Below are 18,919 nucleotides of genomic sequence, written 5' to 3' on the forward strand. Positions count from 1 at the left end.
GCCTGATGAGTGATGAGTAGAGGGGCACAATGACCTCTCTTGATCTAGATGTGAACCCTTTCGTGATAAGGTGGGCTATATAGAAGGTCTTTCTAACCACTTTGGCAATGTGATTATCAAAGGAGAGATTGCTATCTACTTGGGTCCCCAAATCCCTAATTACTTCTTCCGTACTTAATGGATTACCACCTATGTGGTAATTTGTGGGCACTTTGTTTTTCCCAAAGGGGATGACTATGCACTTTTTGGCATTTAGCTTTAGGCCATGGCTCTGGCACCAGTTATCCGTCTCTGTGAGACCCTTTTGGAGGATACTTGTGTCAGTCGGTGAGTCGATTACAGCACCCAGTTTGCAGTCATCTGCGAACTTGGTCAGCCATAGTCCTCCCGTGTTAGCCTGTACCTCAGAGAAATATATACCGAACAAGAGAGGTCCCAGGACTGAGCCTTGTAAGATGCCACTTGTAACTGGTTTAGAGTCTGACATGGCACCTGCAATTCTGACCATGTGGGTTCTATCCCTGAGCCAGTTTGCAACCCATCTTGTGACATAGGGATTGATATTTAAGCTGGTGAGTTTATTTATGATGCTCGAGTGGGGTATTGTGTCGAAGGCTTTTGCGAGGTCCAGGTAGGCTGTGTGGACTACCTTCCCTTCATCTATGGCCTTGGTGGCTGTTTCAAAGAAGTCGACCAGGTACAAGAGGCAAGATCTGCCCTTAACAAAGCCGAATTGGGTAGGATCCAGTGTTTGGAGGTTCCCAATGTCTTTGTTTATGAGTTCCATGATGATACGCTCCATAGCTTTGCAGACCAGGCTAGTCAGGCTTATAGGGCGATACTTTCTGGGGTCCGTTGTGGCACCACCTTTGTGGAGTGGGACCACTGTTGCTGTACGCCATTCCTTGGGTACATATCCTGTAGAAAGGCTGAGACTGAACAGTGACTTTATGTGAGGGTTCAGTTCTTCTTGGAGCTCGTGTAAGACGTAGCCCGGGACACCGTCCGGTCCCATTGATGCTGTGTTTTTTGCTTTGGAGAGGGCAGCTCTCACTTGTGCATCTGTGATGTCAGGGAGGCTACACTCTGTTGGGATAGACATTTGCTCTTTTGGGGGGGAGTTTTCACTGAACCTGTCTGCCAGGATGTTGGCAATGTCTGTGGGTTCAGTGTATTTTTTGTCATTTTGCACTAACTCAGAGCATATCTGGGAGTTGCCACCCAGGTTCCTGACATAACTAAAGAAGGCCTTGTGATTATCTTTAGCGTCTTGTGCAATTTTTCTTTCGAAGCTGGCCTTAGATGATTTTATGAGGGATCGTAGTTTCTTGCTAGTACTGATCAGAGATGCCTTCCCTTTTTGGGATTTTGCTCTATCATGTAGTAGCTTCCTCCTTCTGTTGTATATCTTATTTATGGCTGGGGTCCACCAGACAGGTCTCCTGCCTTTGGAGGAGTGAGTCTTGGTTTTATTTGGGATAGGACGATCCATGCATTCCTGTAGGTGTCCATAGAATGCATTTATAAAGGATTCTGTGGTTTGGGCTGTATTTTCCACTGGCCTGGGGGCTTTGAAGGTTCTACCTCGGTTTTGAGAAGTGTGAAATTTGTTTTTGAGAAGTTCTTCACCGTGGTTTCCTTGGCTGGGGGTGGGGACGGGATATGGAACATAGAGACCCCATGTTGGTGATGATCAGCTCTAATATGTTTTCCCCTCTTGTGGGAGTGGTGACCAGTTGTTCCATAGCATTTGAGTTTATAAATTCTAGGAATCATTGGGCGAGGGTGTTGGGGCTTGAGTAGTGCTCCCAGTCTATGTTTGGGTAGTTGAAGTCATTCCATTCTCCTGAGGCAGTGTAGAAACTGTCTGATGTTCACAAATAAACTCATACTCAGCACAAATAACTCTCTAAGAGGTGCAAATATTTAATTAATCTGGAAGCCTTCCTGTCACCAAAACATGTTTTGCAAAGAGTATACACCTCCATCTCAATAAAAAAAGTCACATTAAAATGTCTTATGCTGAGCCTGTAAAAACATTTTTATCAAGTCCTGCTAGAACTAGAAAAAATACGTTTGACTGAAAATCCAACACCTCATCTCCTTCATGCACACCTACAGCAGTGAGTTACCAAGAGTCAAATCACTTCAAATCTATTAGAAAATTAGTATAATAAAAAAATTACACTAACAAAAGTGTTGCAATGATAGGTGACTCTGTAGTTAGACACACAAATTCTCTCACAAGACTGGACAAAAATGGAGTTACGGTCAGTTGTCTTTGGGTGCCAGGATCTCTGACATCACAAGGATTCTAAAGACCTTTCCACCCAACAAATATGACTATGAAATGATTGTGCTCTATGTGGGAATGAATGACCTGGGATGCAAAACCCTGATGGCATGCAGAAAGATATGTCAAAACTCTCCATGCATGTTATGCATACAGGCAACATGCTGGTCCTGGATGCAATATTTTTTTCTCTAAGAATGATGCCTGGGTAGAAAGAAAAGATAATTCTCTTTACAACTGGTTAAGTAATTGGTGTCATTCCACGGGGATTCAGTATGTGTTAGCATGGGACGAGATGCTCAACAGACCAACTTGATTCACAAGGATGGCCTGTTCTCATTTGAGGGCTTCCACATACTGGCTAAGGCATTTGCTACCCCATTGTGCCATTTATTTTTATGTTTTATTTATTTATTTATTTTTTGATTCATCAGGTGATTAAATTTGCCAGTTCTATCCGTTCCTCTTTCTGCTATGACCTGAGCCACAGAAAAGTTAAAAACCTACGTATATGTTACACATTGGTATAACCTGAAAAGAGACGGTGGTTGTAGAAAGTAAGTACTGTCGTCGTGTATAAATACACAAATCATCTGACCTAGCTTGTGCTGGCATATTAAAAGTACTTAATGGCTGTGTCTATTAAAACAAGTGAGTTGGGATGCAAGTTTAGAGCTGAATGGCTGGCCATGTCCAGTGGCAGTAGGGTTAATGTTGCTGCGTAATGTGAATGTAATATTGACAATAAGCCTAAATGAAGAGCATTTTACAGAAGACTTGATAGAAATTGGTGTTGTAAGATAATTTTGTCAGGCACTGATGTCCATGCAAAAGCCTGGAAATAGGTGACTACTGTGACAGGATGCAAAGGATATGCAAGCTCTGGTAACTGTAGTCCAGCATGCTGGTCAGTGGATGAGGTTACCCACTAGGCAAAAGACTGTGTTCACTGTGAAACAGTCTCCAGGTAACCGTTTAACTTCAAGGTGGGTATTACACTGATGGTTAGAGCCAGGTGACAGCAGCATTAGCTTAAACGAGGCCATGCTGTGGTGACCAGGATCAGTTGGGGACACAGAATATTTCTAACAGCTGCAGTTATGGATTGAAATAACAAATGCAGTTATGTTTGTGGACTCTGAGCTTCCTGATAATTTGGATTTCTAACTCCAGTACATGGTCATTAAAAGACAGCTCTCTGTCTAGATAAACACCCAAGTACTTAAGTGTTGTTACATTTTCACCCTGACTCAGTATGTTAGCAGACAAGCATCAGTTTTGAATGGTGGGCTGCAAAAGATGGGGATAGAAAGCAGTGTGTTTGGAAATGTCACTAAGACTTGATTTGTGGCTACAATTGGTGGAATTATAGGGACTATGGCACTAGTAAGGCCACATGCAGAATATAGTAACTGCTTCAAGAGAACATACACAATCCTAACAAACAACAACAAAATTGTGCTTGTTCACCACCTAAAATTCTCCAAAACAAAGCATCATCATTCAGTCCTGACCAAAGCTAAATGCCAACCTGTTCAACAGTGTGACAGCCTCCTCCTTGGCTCATTCCTACTTCAAGTTTCAGTGCTCGACTCCTTCCCATTCCTTGCTTCCATATTTATCCTAACCTCTTCCAAAATATCTTATACTCCTGCTCATATAGATCTTCCACTTACTCCAAAAAAAAAACAGAAGTTTAATGATCAAGCTTTTCAGTCATGGACCAAAATTATTGGAATCCATCCCATCTCTGTTCAAACCTGTACCCCCCCCTCCACCCGCACACACACAGAATTCCACTTTAAGCTCAGCGCCTTCAAGAAAAAAATCTTAAAGCTGCTGCTTCGACTGCATTGCTATTACCTGATAGAACACCTTGTCTTCACCAATACTGCTCTTCTTCCAAAAACTAAACCCTTTTGTACGAGCTGCTCACCTCTGTGCATAGCTGTATATTCATGTAGCAGTACTGTCTGTATATTGTCTTAAGCTAATGTGTCAGCACACACTGATGGAAGTTTGTGCTGTAAAAAAATAGTACAGCCATTTTTGAATTTAATCTATAAAACATGCTTAATGTGGATTAGATTTTAGATGTGCTTTGTCTTCTCATGATACAAGAACCCCTACAATCCCTAGCACTTTGTACTGAGGATTAATGCTATGAGCTGTTAATAAACTGCTTTCTTAGCCCAGGGTTTAATTTCCTCCACCTTCATTTACCTACCGTGTGACTGAACAAGTCATTTAATCAGAGGATGAGTCTGAAAAAGTTCCATGAGGATCACTGCTTCACCAGTTTCAAAACAAACAAATGACAGACAAGTACAATGTGTATTCTTTAGTATTCATCCTGTCGCATCCTGTGCCCCAGGGTATCAGGGTAATGTCAGAAACTGATTTTTTTAGATCAGTGCATTACCCTGATTATCAAATTCGAAATAAAATAAGGGTGATAAGGCTGATAGAAAGTATACCAAAATGGTAAAACTGATAGAAGGATTGAATTAAGAAGAATGAGGTTTAAGGTACCTAGCAAATGTATATAATTAAGAGACAAAAAAGATAGGAAGGAAAATAAATAACCACACTGTCAGGAGGAAACTGTGAGGTATAGAGTTTAGGGCAACATAACCAGGGGGCAAAGGAGATATAAGGTAGACAAAATTTCAAGATTTTTTAAACAGACTGTTTTTTCATGGACAGGATGGCTGGAAAATGACATCCACGAGAAAAAAAATTCCAGGTTATATGACAACAGATAGTTTCAGTGGGGACTGAAAAAGCTATAAGATGAATGGGGGCAGGATAAGGGGCAACAGCAATAACAGGACAGACTAGACACACCATGGATCTTCTCCTGTTAGCATTTATGTATGACTGTATGCTCATACATTTTGTGTCTTAGCTAAATAAAAACAAAATATATACAAAACTCAACCCTCCAAAATTAGTATGAGTAAAGAACTGACTTGCACTAGAATGAAGCCTGGTAGTCAAATCTCCCTCTGCTTCAGGGGAAGGCACTATAAAATTGTATTTTCATGTAAGACAGACTTGTGTAACATTCAGTATTATATTCTATTATTTAATAATTTCACTTTATACAATGTCAATAAGAATGTCCAGGCATAACTCAGGAGGTGCATTACCCAACACAATGTCTGTGTGAAGATGTCTAACACCATGATTGGTGAAAACCTTGACAACCCTACTACACATGGTTGCTTCTGGGGTACTTTAAACTCACTTAAGGCAGACAAAGCCTCTCGTAAGTCTGGCATTTCAGTTAATGAAAACCAAAGGGTAAAACGGTCACACAGACAAAGGATGACCTTAGGCGATCATTTTCATATATCCCACTGGGTGTCACTGCAGAGGGTTTAAGGTATTATACAATGACGACTTTAACTTTGCTGAGTCTTTCTTGGAATATCATTACGAGCTGATTTTCTACACAGTTAAGCAGTGTTTAACTACCCATATTAAATACAACAGGGACTGTATAGGCATGCCTGCAAGTTCTGAAATTAGGCTGTAAATAAGTCAAAAGATCCGGACATCTATATTTTTACAGATACTTTTTTCCTTGAGGTTCACTAATATTAATAGAGATTAATTATATGATGCAAGAAAAACTAGCTTCTGCAACTTTATTTTCAAACATCAGTATAAAAAAATCTTTAGATCTCACTGTCTTCTTCTGTTCTGAGCAAACCAATAGGGTACAGTTTTACCAATGTGTCATCTGGAAACAGATTACTATCAGACTCATCTTTTGATAATGGAGGAGGAGCTGCATGGATGACTTCATTAGTTCCTGCTTTTCAAGTTTGTAAAACCCACTAATGTTTTATTTACAAAACAACAGTTGCCATAGTAGCTTGCAGAAGTAAAATTATTTCACCTAAAGCACATATGATCCCCTTCTCAGGCAGCTGGTTGTACCTTTCATAATGAAGACCCCAAAGAAGTTCCTCTACTGTGTATATGATCAGATTTTTTGATGCAAATCAACCTTCAAAAGGCCACCAGCAGCAGGGATGGTTTTACTTAGTCTGGTTCAAGTCTTATCTGTTTCAGTCACTAAGTGTTGGTAACAGCTGCAGAAAATGTATCCGATATTAAGTGCAACATGCACTCAAATGCATTTTCTCTAAGTTGCTTTTTATTATTGTTAATATTATTATTATTATTATTATTATTATCATTAGTATTATTATTATCAAATACAATGCTCTATAAGTTCTTCATCTACACTGAATGCACTGTTCATATTTCGGTTTATATCCAGACTTGAACCTCAAACTTGAATCTTCATCTTCTGATCAGTTACTGCCTCTACTACACAACAATGACCAAACTCTTGTGTAGCCTAGTTATCAGACTGGAGACCTGACTGATCCCTCCCTCCTGTCATCACAGGAAGTAGTAATACACTTGTATATACCAGCGTGATTAACATAAAAACACTGACAATCTCAGACTCAGTGGGATGGTTATACAGCAGCTGTATCCCACATTTGCTCTTATTAGTCTTCCTGGATACTACTCAAATCACCCAGTATGTGGACATTAATTATATTGAATGGAAACACCAAATACTTGACAAAGTGTTCTCTTATTCTTGTCTTGTGGATGACCCTCACAAAGTTGTGCACTACATACAGGCTTGCCATCATACATCTTTGTGGGATTCGCTCTCATCATGAAGGTATTGGTCATACATATTCATAGATTCCATGGCCACTGAGTCTCATGAACATTCTCGCCTTGTCAGTACTTTTCCTCAGGCTGCATCTCCTTTCTCCAGGATGGCCATACTGGTCAATTCTCAAGTAGATTTGTGGATACCCATCCAGTCATCTAGTTTATGTTTAAAGGAAGAAAGTGAGTCACACCTCTTAACATGCAGGGGGAAGTTTATTCTAGAGATTTGGGAATCAATGGGTGATAAACCTGCCCCTCCACCACGATTTATTTATCTGTTGGTCTAGTACTGGTAGAGATACTGGACTTGTGGAGAAGTAGGAGGTCCAGGATAATCAGGTCTCTAATGATGCATTAAGCAATACAGAGATCTCCCCTCAAAATACCTTAAGACACTGAATAAGGGGGTAAAGCTTCCAGACTCTCTTTGTTGATCTGGGACTTCAAGCCTGTTATCATTTTAGTTAGGAGCATTTGGAATCTTTCTAATTGTCCTATATGCTTAGTGAGATATATCCCAAAGGGGGCATTGCACTCGATAATTGGGCAGATCAATGTTGAAATAAGGAACAGATTGACTCTTTAGTTCTTGATGACACTACTTTGGCAATTATCTGGGCTATATAAAGGATTTCCTGACCACTGTTGTCACATGATGGTCAAAAGACAGGCAGCTATCAAGCCAATTACCTAGGTCCCTAACTGCATTTTCATTTCGTAGATGTGTTGCCTAGACAGTATGATGAGGGGTGGAGATGTCTACCAAAACTGATGATACTACTGTTTTCAGCATTTACTTTCAGACAATTTTTAGTGCACCTAGAGTTTACTAAGAAGAGTTCATTTTGGAGAGTGTGGGTATCATAGGGTGACTTAACAAAAAGTCTCAGTTTATAATCATCTGAATTTTTTTTTAGCCAGAGGTGTTGATTCTCTGTTGAGACATCTGAGAAATAAATACCAAAAAGGAGAAGTTCCAGCACTGTGCCATGAAGGAACTTTCATACTTTCTGATGAGGCACCTGAAATTCAATATTTGTGGGTTTTATCTTTCAGATAGTTTGCTACCCATCTTACCACATGTGGGTCACTTTTTTAATTATTTAGCTTTCATATGATGTCAGAATGGGTAATGGTCTTGAAAGTCTTGCCCAGGTCAAGATACACAGTTTATTTATGGCAGTGGTCCAAGAGTGTGGTTTGATTTTGATTTTCCTATATGTTCCATAGAATAACATTCTGAAAATTTCATTTGTTACTTATTTTATGGATATAAAACCATTTGTGTGAGATACATGCAAATCAGAAAGAAGGAATCATGATTTTTTATTAAACAGAGTTGATGCAAATTTTGAGAAAAAATCGATGGTATTCAAGAAATATAAGGAGACAGAAATAAGAAGGAAAAATGAGAAAAAAAGATGACATTTTCATGAGGCTACAGGGGGATAAAGGCAGTATGTGGTATAAAGCAGGACTGTACAAATGTATTATGTAAAGTCTTAAAGAATGTAGGCAGAAGGAGATATAATGGATGTATTTAAGCATGCCAAGGAAATCCAGAGTCTAAAATAGTAAAAACTGTCATTAATAAACTAGTCAATGTCCAACAACTTGGAAAAACATAGTGAAGATTCTAGGTCTGGCTCCTGGCTGGCTCACCATTGAAAGAACTGATAAGACTGTATTATTCTGTAATTAACTAGAAACAACTGAAATCAGACTGGGATAAAAGTCTTTATATGTTAACAGATGCCAGTCTCTCCTTTATGGGCAGATCTTCAGAATGAATTCTGTAAACACTGTACTTCGGTTAATAAGGCTTTATTAGATGTTTACAATATCCGAATACTGTCTTCATTAACAGTACTGATAAACAATATCAGTCTGTAGAAATACTGGCATGCTGGTTAGTAATAACAGTGCTGCTAAATATATCCAATGTTTCTGCAAGTACATTCTGATTCCCCTGAATAATATAAACTGAAACAGTCTTTATTTGACCTGTCTTCTGTGCTCAGGCTCAAGTGTCTGTATTGCAGAGACCCTTTTGCAAATAAGTGCAAAAGTTAACTTCTTTTCTGGAATGCTGGATATTTAATCTTTTCTTTATATCAGTCCGAACTAACTAACTAACTGACTTCCCCTAACTGTATCTGAAGTATACTTTAATAATATCAAAACCCTGTAATGCTTTACATGCCTCCTTAGCCTTGGTTACCTTGGTTTCCAAGCCTGGTCTTGCATGTGCCTCTTTATCTAGCATTCCATTGCTATGTACATCTTTCCCTTGAGAAAGGAACAGTCTGTATTTCTGCATGTTCTTCACATTTCATGCTTATCTTTTCTTTCTAATAAACTGTCATTCTCTGAAACTGAATACATACATGCTTGACTCCATATTTTCAGGCCGTATTCTATCTTAATGTACTACAGTGAATTCACTACAAATACCCTCACTCTAACACACAGCAACAAACTAAGATATTGACTATACAATCAGCATAGCATCCCATCAAACACATGAACATGCACACAACGATAAACTTACATAAACCTAACACATGTATGCAGCCTAAAAAAACACACACACCACACACACACACACACACACACACACACACACACACACACACACACACACACACACACACACACACACACACACACACACAGACACACACACACACACACACACACACACACACACACACACACGCACACACACACACACACACATATCTAATGAGGGATGAAAGCCCCACTAAAGTTATATACTCCAATCCAAGTTTGTTTTACCTTGGGGGCAACTGCTGCTCCGGATACAGAGTCACACAAGTACTGCTCATCAAGTATTCCTTTGCCCATACTCAATCCCCCCCCAAAAAAAAATGCATAAAAGCAACAAACACCATGCTCATAAGCATTCAAAAAAATCTCTACCCACACCAAGCACACACCACTCACAGCAACACGCTCACCACCATCCACATAAATGTGTACCTACATCAAGAGCTCCTATCCCAACCTCCACTAACTACTCAGCTACTCACTTCACTAATCACTGCCATCCATACCTCTCAGCCTCTTAGAGCAGGAAATTCGGACAAAGCTTAAAATGATGGGGGGACAAATAGGGACAGATTTTAAATATTGCTCTTACAAACTTAGAAAGTTGATAGAATAATAGGTTTTGCAGTAGCATGAATTTTCCGAAGGATGTGGAGTCTTAAACTCAAATGTTTGTCATTATTTCATGGCTCCAATCCTTGGCTATTTGCCAGAAAGGGACAGATATTAGGGGGAATACACCAAAAATATGAGGCAGAAATCTGGACATTCTGCAAAAACATGTACAGTTGAGAAGTATGTTCCCATCACTATGAACACCAAGCAGTCCAGCACTCTGTCCACACAACAAGCATTCTCACCTCTCTGTCCACAGAAATGACCATTCACTACACTGAACATTCCTACTCCTAATTCCATTAAGTAGTTGACCACTCAAAAAATAAAAGGAAAAGAAAGGTTTCCCATCACTCAGCAAAATCTCTACTTGGCAAACACTTAACACTCAAACCCCAAAGCTTGTATTTAGAAATACAACAAACTCTCTGATACACAGCTTCAGCAATCTATAGAAACCCATCTCTCTCTCTCTCTCTCTCTATATGCACACACACACACACACACATATATATATATATATATATATATATATATATATATATATATATATATATATATATATATATACAGAAAATCCCAGCTCCTGCAGCAGAGTGATACAGCCACGTGGATACACACTATTGATGACTGAGTACACTGGATGAATATGTGCAGTGGATGAGAGTGCACCTTCAACAGGTGGTTGAGCAAGCCAGCAATGAGATCTCATATGACATTTTGGACTCATCCCTTCAAACTGATGCCTGATGTTTGAACCCTAACAAGCAGAGTACAAGGTATCACGGTGTTCAAGGAAAGGGGTCTGCTTACTCGCCCAGTAGAATTTGAATACCTCTGCTTTGCACTGATATCCAAGATTTATTTAAATGACTTTTACCTAGGAAAAACAACTTTACTCCCTTGCACCAATTATGAGGACTTTCACTTCACACAATCATGTTTACTACTTAAGGCGCCAAAGCAAAACAAAACATACTAATCTGATATTGCTACCTGACAACACAGAGCTAGAAACAGGAAACTTCTGAAAAGGCAACAGTGATGAAGCTGACCTCAAGTTCATATTCTGAACTAATGATATCATCTTAAGTGCCACTTATACATGGACAACCCACGGTCAAGATGGCTGCTTCACAGTAGATTATGACCAGCTAGCACATAGCACAGCTGCTCCACAGAGGCTAAAGAAAGATATTGCATCTGTCTGATAGTCTTCACATAGCATACAGTCTGCTGTAATGTTCTGTAATTAGCTACATTTTTATTGAGAGTTATATGTACTTATCATAGCAAAGTTCAAACCAGAATATTCTTTTGTCCTACCTTTCCACTCTTCAATTGTATGTTCTCTTTCATCCAGCTGTTTATCATAAATCTGAGGAGGTGGCTGTTGAAGAAAAAACATAGAGACAACAATATTAAGCCAGTTTTACGAATGCTTAAACTTTCAGTGTTTAAATAGCATTGTGTGCATTTTTCCTTTATTTCTTTCCTCTATATCCAAACAGGTTTAGTTTTAATGTAACAGCTAAGCCTTCTTGAATGAAACACTAGATTGAAAGTCATAGAATTCCAGCTTCTTTCTCCTACTGATAACACAATAACTTCTAAATCCTACATGAGGTCATTTCAACACAAAATTACGTACACTTATGAACTGATAAAGAACAGTAACAAAACTGCCAATTTTGTTATTGTGCAAAGAATGACAGTGCATTCATCAAGCTTCACTAGTGGTCTGGGATTGAACTGCACTCGGCAGAGGAGAGAAACACAGAAGCAATAACTGACAGCAAGTGTGAAACACATGCTCTGTCTACAAAGTTCATTTCCCTACTTTGTGGATAAAGTACAAATCCTAGTTACCTAACATCATCTACCTTTTACATCTAACTATAATGTCCTGTGGAAGTCTCATGCAGTCTTCACATTTTTCTCCATTACTGAATGACCTATGTCTCAGGGAGGTGGTTTCATTTGACCATCAATCTATGAAGACAAAACCCTTCAAGGGTAACTGCTCAGCTTTCTTTCCCTGAATTCTTATTCTTGTTCTTAGACATCCCTTACTTGATAAATGCAAGTCACTTGGACATTTAAAATTTTCTTTGAATAATAGCCTCTGCCTTAACAATTTTTTCATCAAAGAAACACAATGGCAAGAAAACCAGCTGTAAACTACCACATAATTCAATTTGATGGGGTTTCTATCACACCCCCAAAAATCATAGAAATGCAAACTTCTTCCAAAGGTACAAGGTGCTCACCTGCCCTGTTAGTGACTTGGGCTTAAAGAACAATCCAGGCACTAGAGGGCCAATGAAGGAGGAAGAGTGGCCCGCATACAAACACATCAGTAACCCCCTAGGGGTATTTACAGGAAGCTGCAGTATTAGGACATAAACGAGACTGGAGGTTCTTCTCGACTGCATCCTGGGAGTGTAGAAGCACAGTCTTCCTGGAAATGAGGCAGCAATGGTGGCAGCCATTACCTTGTGGGAGATAGCAGCTAGGCAAGTTAAAAACTAGAAAATATCCCCTAAATAACTAGTGAAGGGGATCGCCTACACCAGCCAAACACTTACTCCTTTTTTAGGGGAGTGAAAGGTAGGAGGCAATCATAAGAAAGGCAAACTAAACAAAAACTAAGCCCACAAAAGCAAGTGGAATAAGCAAAATGTCTTTTACTGATGTTAAACAACTGATGCCCTGTGAAACAGTTTATCTACTCCATGCATGTATATATGTTCTCTTTATGTTTATTCGCTGAATACCCCTTCTGCAAACCACTTCAAAAACCTAATTCTCAAGTTAAGATACTTTGGCAGCTGCCCGTTTTTTTTTTTTTTTTTCGTTTTGTTTTATTGCTGGCTTTCCTTTTGTGACAATGCCATTAACTGAGTAAGCTTTTGTTAAGTATGTATGAAAAATGGAGTAGAAAAGTACATACACTCAAAAACTGTTCTATTGAGGTATTGCAGAAGTAAATGCTAAATTAAATGAAATTCATTACGCTTCTCTTGTGTACTAATGCACTCAACACTTATAAGGCATCTACTTTGTAGATGTGTTATTCTAAGAATACTTAGACTGTAACAATTAACAATATAACAATTTCATAGACTTTAATTACTTATTGCTTATTTCACTGAATTTAGTAACAATATAACAATTTCCTAGACTTTAATAACTTATTGCTTATTTCATTGAATTTAGTGCCATGTACTTAACTAACACTGATGAGCTGTACACAGATGCCATTTCCGTTTTAATTGATTGTCTTTTTTTTTTTTACTTGTTCAGTATACTTACTCTTTTATGCCCTTCTGTAATCCTTCTAATCAATTTTCTGATATGGTCAATTTCAGTTTCCCAAAAACTTGCACCAAATGTGAAGTCTAAGTTGTGGTCAGGTGGCAGGTCATGGCTATGAGTTATTAAAAAGCTGCTTCCTCTGTTCAAGGGTTTGATTCCCTTAGCATCCATTTTTGTCTACTGTGCGACTCTGAGCAAGTCACATAACCTGACAGTGCACTAGGAAAATTAGGAGACTGACCTATACTCTTTAGTGGTCTCCTGAACCACATGCTAGTCATTATCTATGATCATTTTGCACATATCTGCAATTTCACTGTTCTGTTCTTGGCAAAGGTCTGACATGGATTGCTCTGTAGAATTCTATAGTAAATGCCAAGTCCTTAACTACTTACATATGTCATTGATCAGACTGTAGATCATGCAGGGCGGCTCATGGCATTGGACTGTAGGACTGCAGCCCCCCCCAGCTGTGTGAAGAAAAAGAAAAGACACATCCACAATAAAACATTTTTAAATAAAAAAAAAAACTGGCTGACTTGCTGTAAAAAATCAGTCCAACTGACTCACAAAATCCCGGAACTCGAACTGTGCATGCTCGTTGCTCGGCGAGTTCAGGGTTTTTGTGGGTTTTTTTTCTGAAGCTGGACTGTCTCAGACTGCTGTAAAGGCAGTCTGGACTAGGGAGCGTTCTGCATCAGTGTGTGATACCCAGGAGTCTGTGCAGTAACCGCACAGTAAAGTGGAAGGGGGGTGGACTGCCACATCCGCAGTCACATACGTGACATGAATGGCAGGATGACTTCTGATTGGTTCTCGCTCTCTTTCTGAAAAAGAGAGCGATAAACAATCAGTATTAGCAGGCAGTGCAGGACAGGACAATTACTTTTTGTTTCGGTTACTTGCAGTTGCTGCTAGTGCTACCGTGCGGTACATGGGTGTATCTGAGTTAGGAGGATTGCTTGTAAACAGCTTTCTTTGGGTGCTTGGCTAGAAATTTGCTACGGGGAGAAAAAAGATTTCTGGATTCCTGAATCCTAGGCTAGCAGCTGCTTAAAAAAAGCCTTTACTTAATTTGTTGTTGTTCGTGATGGTCGGAAACGGACAGTCTCAAACCCTTAATCACTGAGTCATCAATCCATCATCATTCATCAGTCATTTTTTTCAGGTAAGTGTGTAACTGAACTTGAAGTCACTATGCCTCTGTTATCAAGTCATGATTTTCCTTATGAGAGGTCTGGGTGGCACTAGCAGAGCTCCTTTTGTAACTAGATTATATGTACAGCTCTGTTTTATTTAATATACGTATCAAGCTTAATTGTATTACTACTGTGCACTTTTAGCATATAATTATATGCATGTGTGTTACTTTCTACTCCCTGACTGTGTGCTTAAGGCACATATTCTTAAAGAAAAGAGAGTCTTTCAAAGCCTTGAATATAAGACAGAGATTATCAGAGACAGCTCATTTAGTGTGCCAGAGTGTCTGTGTTGTTAATCTGGATTCTACTCATATTTTTTTATAATAAATGTTGCTTCTCAAAGTGAGTGAGATATTGCGTTAGGATGCCACATAATGCTGCACAGTGTTAAAAGGCAGATAAGGGAGGAGAGGTCTAAATAAGGAAAGTTATGTTTTCCATTATGGTTCAATATACATTTGTAAAGTATGAGCTAGTCCAAAGGCTTTCTTTATAAGTGACATAACATTCCAGTTAATGGGTAGACTATCAGTTAATAGTGTTTACAAATTTCTTTTTATGGAATTACTTTCAATGATGGAGTTGCAAGGGATGATGTCCCCCTCAAAAAATACTATGCTGCATCTTTTGACACTGTGACTGAAAGCCTTATTACAGTCAGAACAACAATGGATATTATCTGAAATACACTGTAGAACTGTGGAATCTGATACAGTAGATACCAGAATGCTATCTAACTTGCAATCATTTGGGCAATTTATTAATCAGAAATGTTTGACCATCTGGGTGTTAAGGAAAACAAAGTTCCAACATGCAGGGGCAAATGCTGGCTCTCACAGGATGCCAGTAGTCATAATCTGATTCAGAGTGTATGCATCTTACACCCCCTTACAGACCTCTGCTATTCAACCAGTTGCTCATCCACTTCATTACATGGCCAGTAACATTAATGTTCCCATGTTTCTGTGTTCCAGTTCCTTACTTCTTCTGTGGATAGTTATATCAAATATTTTGAACAAATCATGATGGGCTCTGTACAGTCAGCTCCTTGACCATGGCTGCTTTGAAGTTTTAAAACAATGAGACAAGTTTCAATGGACATGATCTAGGGTCTGGTTGGGGTACACCTTTGTGGATATGAACAACATATGTCAGAGTTCTTCTGAGACATACTTTGCAGTAGTTTGTTTAAGATTATTTAATGGGAACATAGTAAACATAGGGTCCGTCAGTTGTTGACTACAAATGTTGTCCAGTACTACAGAGCCAATATTCTTGATTTGATTTAATGATGACACAACCATATTTATGGAGATGAGTGACAGAACCTTCAATGGAAACATTTGACTTTGAATACAAATGCTAAACAGACCATGGACAGGGTACATGGCAGAGCTAGGTTGGAATCTTAAAACTGTTCAATGGAAAGGAAGGGCAAATTGCAATGTGTAGGGGACCATGCTATCCTCTAAGCAGGCAATATGATTCAGAGAATAGTTGGAGTTTTTTGAGTCTGTCCATATAGGACAAGTGTTTAAGGCCTAGGATCCTCTTTGTGAGGTACTTTTGCAGCCTCTCCAGTTGTTTTATGTACCCTATCTTTTGCCTGCTCCATTTGCACTGCCCTCTCAGTTCTGCAAGAAACAGCTTCTTCATCAAGGAAAATTGTAATTGTTTTATTGATGCTTAACTGTATCTGTTCTGGTTAGCACTGAATATTAAGCTAGTCCCATTAATGCTGGCATAACAAGGAATGTGTGTCCATTTTAGATGATGTTGGGCCAATTAAGTGATATCATCTTGAAAGTCATCCACAGTATTTGTATGCCAGTGAGGCGAGATTAGGTTGGTTTTGACATGTGCAGAGCACGGATACTGGGTATATTGGGAAAAGGATGCTAAGGATGGAGCTGCCAGGTAAGAGGAAAAGAGGAAGGCCTAAGATACGGTTTATGGATGTGGTGAGAGAGGACATGCAGGTGGTTGGTGCGGCAGAGCAAGATGCAGAGGACAGGAAGAAATGGAAACAGATGATCCACTGTGGCGACCCCTAACGGGAACAGCTGAAAGAGAAGACTGCAAGCACTTATTTGGAACCAGGAGAATAGTGTTTGCTTGGGCAACTTTAAACTGTCCCTTTTGAGCCTCCATGAAAAAGGGGGGAAAAAGAAATCCAGTATGACCTGATGTATTCCAGACCAGTCCGCAGCTTCTCATTAGGTGCAGAAACAGAGTATGAAGTACTGTTTGCAGCATACTGCAGAGGTATGTCTTCAAACCAACCTGTATATACATATAACAATGTGTGCTGTGTAGAGTATTCAGCATGTGCCATAGTGACTGAGCATTTATTTCATGTAAATTAGTAAGCATGTCCAGCATTGATCCCACTGCACCATAGCTCCACCCTCTTTAGTTGGCCACACCCTTCCCATTGGCCACGCCCATTCAGCTGTCTCTTGCAGTCCCCCTTTGATATGAAGTCACCAGCTGCCACTGATCATGATAGCATTAAATACTTCCTGAGGATTTTACACATCCATAAAATAGCTGTGCTTACTTGAGCAGTTGTCTAGGTAGTACTGATTCTGTCGAAATTGAAAACCATCATTCAATATGTGGGTCAGAACCCCCCACACCACACAAGCAGGGAGTGGCATCTCAGAACCCCTTTAATTGTTGCAGTCATCTTCATGTTTGCTGCATTTTGAAAGCGATCACCTGGTAGTTGGATGTGTCATCCGGTCGCTTTGTTTATCAACATTAACGGTAATGTTTGTTAAAGGTATGTTTAACACTATTGATATATTAAAGTTCCCTGCAGCTGATAGTGCTGTGGAACTGATGTAACGTGGACAGACATTATTTTTGGAGATATGGAGTATGCAGTTGGGCAGTACACTGTAGCCTAAACTGGTAATGGTGCCGATTTTAAAAACTGATGGTGCAACTAAATAAAAAGGAATGGATTTTGCATGATTTACAAAGAATCTGTGATGGCTATTAGTTGGGTGTGCAAAAAAAGGTTGTATGCACCTGAAGTTGTTGACTGTAATGTTCTGGAATGAGCAATGTGACAGCAGATTTACTCCGAAGAAAAACATTGGGAAAATAAGATAGACAGATGATGCATATTTAAGCAATAATCCATGGATGGGTGTGGGTGTATCAGGATTTACCCACGATTGGTGTGATCAAACAAAGCCAACCATGGGTAAATCCTGATATACTCACAATCAGGAGCGAGTTATTGCTGTTATACAATGACATTATTTAAGAAAGGTTCTCACCTTTCCTAAATAACGTATTTGTATAATGGTGCTGTAGTGTTCCTCCACGTTTTTCCTTGTTTACTGATGCACTGCATGTGTTTATGGGACTTACATTCCCATGCTTGTACAGTATATCATTGCAGTGCAGGAGAAGCAATGGGGAAGGCAGAAAACCCATTGCTGTTTTTTGTGTTTTTTTTTTTTTTTACCTGCCAAGATTTTCTGAGGGACATGGCAGAAATAGAAGGAAAATCAAGCATGTCTCTGATTAGTTTTGCACAGCATATCTGATTTTTCTCATATTTTGTTCTGTCCCTCAACATATACCAATAGAAAGTCTGGCTGCTAAATGGTACTTTAGAGGTTGGACTTTCTTCTATTGGTATATGCTCAATTTAAAAATGTCACTTTGGTTGGGCTGTACAATCAGCATGCTCATTTTTGAATAGTAATGAGCAGCTATTGTATAATGAACGACAATTGGTTTCAGTGAAAGACAGAACCAGAAGGAGTAATTTAAGACTGTATGTGATCCATCAGAAAGAGAAGCTGATATGGATTGTCTGGATTTTGTTATAATAAAGATGACGATTTAGAGAGACAGCATACCAGTTACCATTAACTATGAATAACTGCAAATACAGTAAGCCTAGAAATACAAGAAATGCAAGGGTTCGGTACGTGAGATGATATAAAAAGAAACAAGGTGTATGGTACTTGTAGCAGCTGGGAAAATTATGTATAGTGTATGGGGGACCGTTTTTTACAGAGCGTGACTTTTCTGAAATCATGCTGCAACAGATACCATAGTTCATGACAGTTATTTTAAATATATTTTGTCAGATGGGATACAGTTTATTATCAATATAAAATCAGTGATTCCTCAGTTGAAATAGTTATCCCAGTTGCAGTTAATAATTTGGGAAGCATGTAAGGTA

At 39.2% G+C, this 18,919-nt stretch overlaps 1 protein-coding gene across 6 annotated transcripts in view; it reads right to left on the minus strand.

Annotated features, from left to right (window-relative positions):
* MAPK10 (mitogen-activated protein kinase 10) overlaps nt 1–18,919 on the minus strand; it is a 2,349,270-nt gene that overhangs the window by 180,178 nt on the left and 2,150,173 nt on the right. For all 6 annotated transcript variants that reach the window (XM_044059145.1, XM_044059143.1, XM_044059144.1 and 3 more), the window contains one exon: nt 11,516–11,579. In XM_044059145.1, coding sequence (XP_043915080.1) covers nt 11,516–11,579 — 64 coding nt within the window. The remainder of the gene's footprint in view (nt 1–11,515; nt 11,580–18,919) is intronic.

This window comes from Protopterus annectens, chromosome 17.part0, assembly GCF_019279795.1.
Source record: "Protopterus annectens isolate FY-2018-M chromosome 17.part0, PAN1.0, whole genome shotgun sequence".
In the NCBI taxonomy this organism is placed as follows: Eukaryota; Metazoa; Chordata; order Ceratodontiformes; family Protopteridae; genus Protopterus; species Protopterus annectens.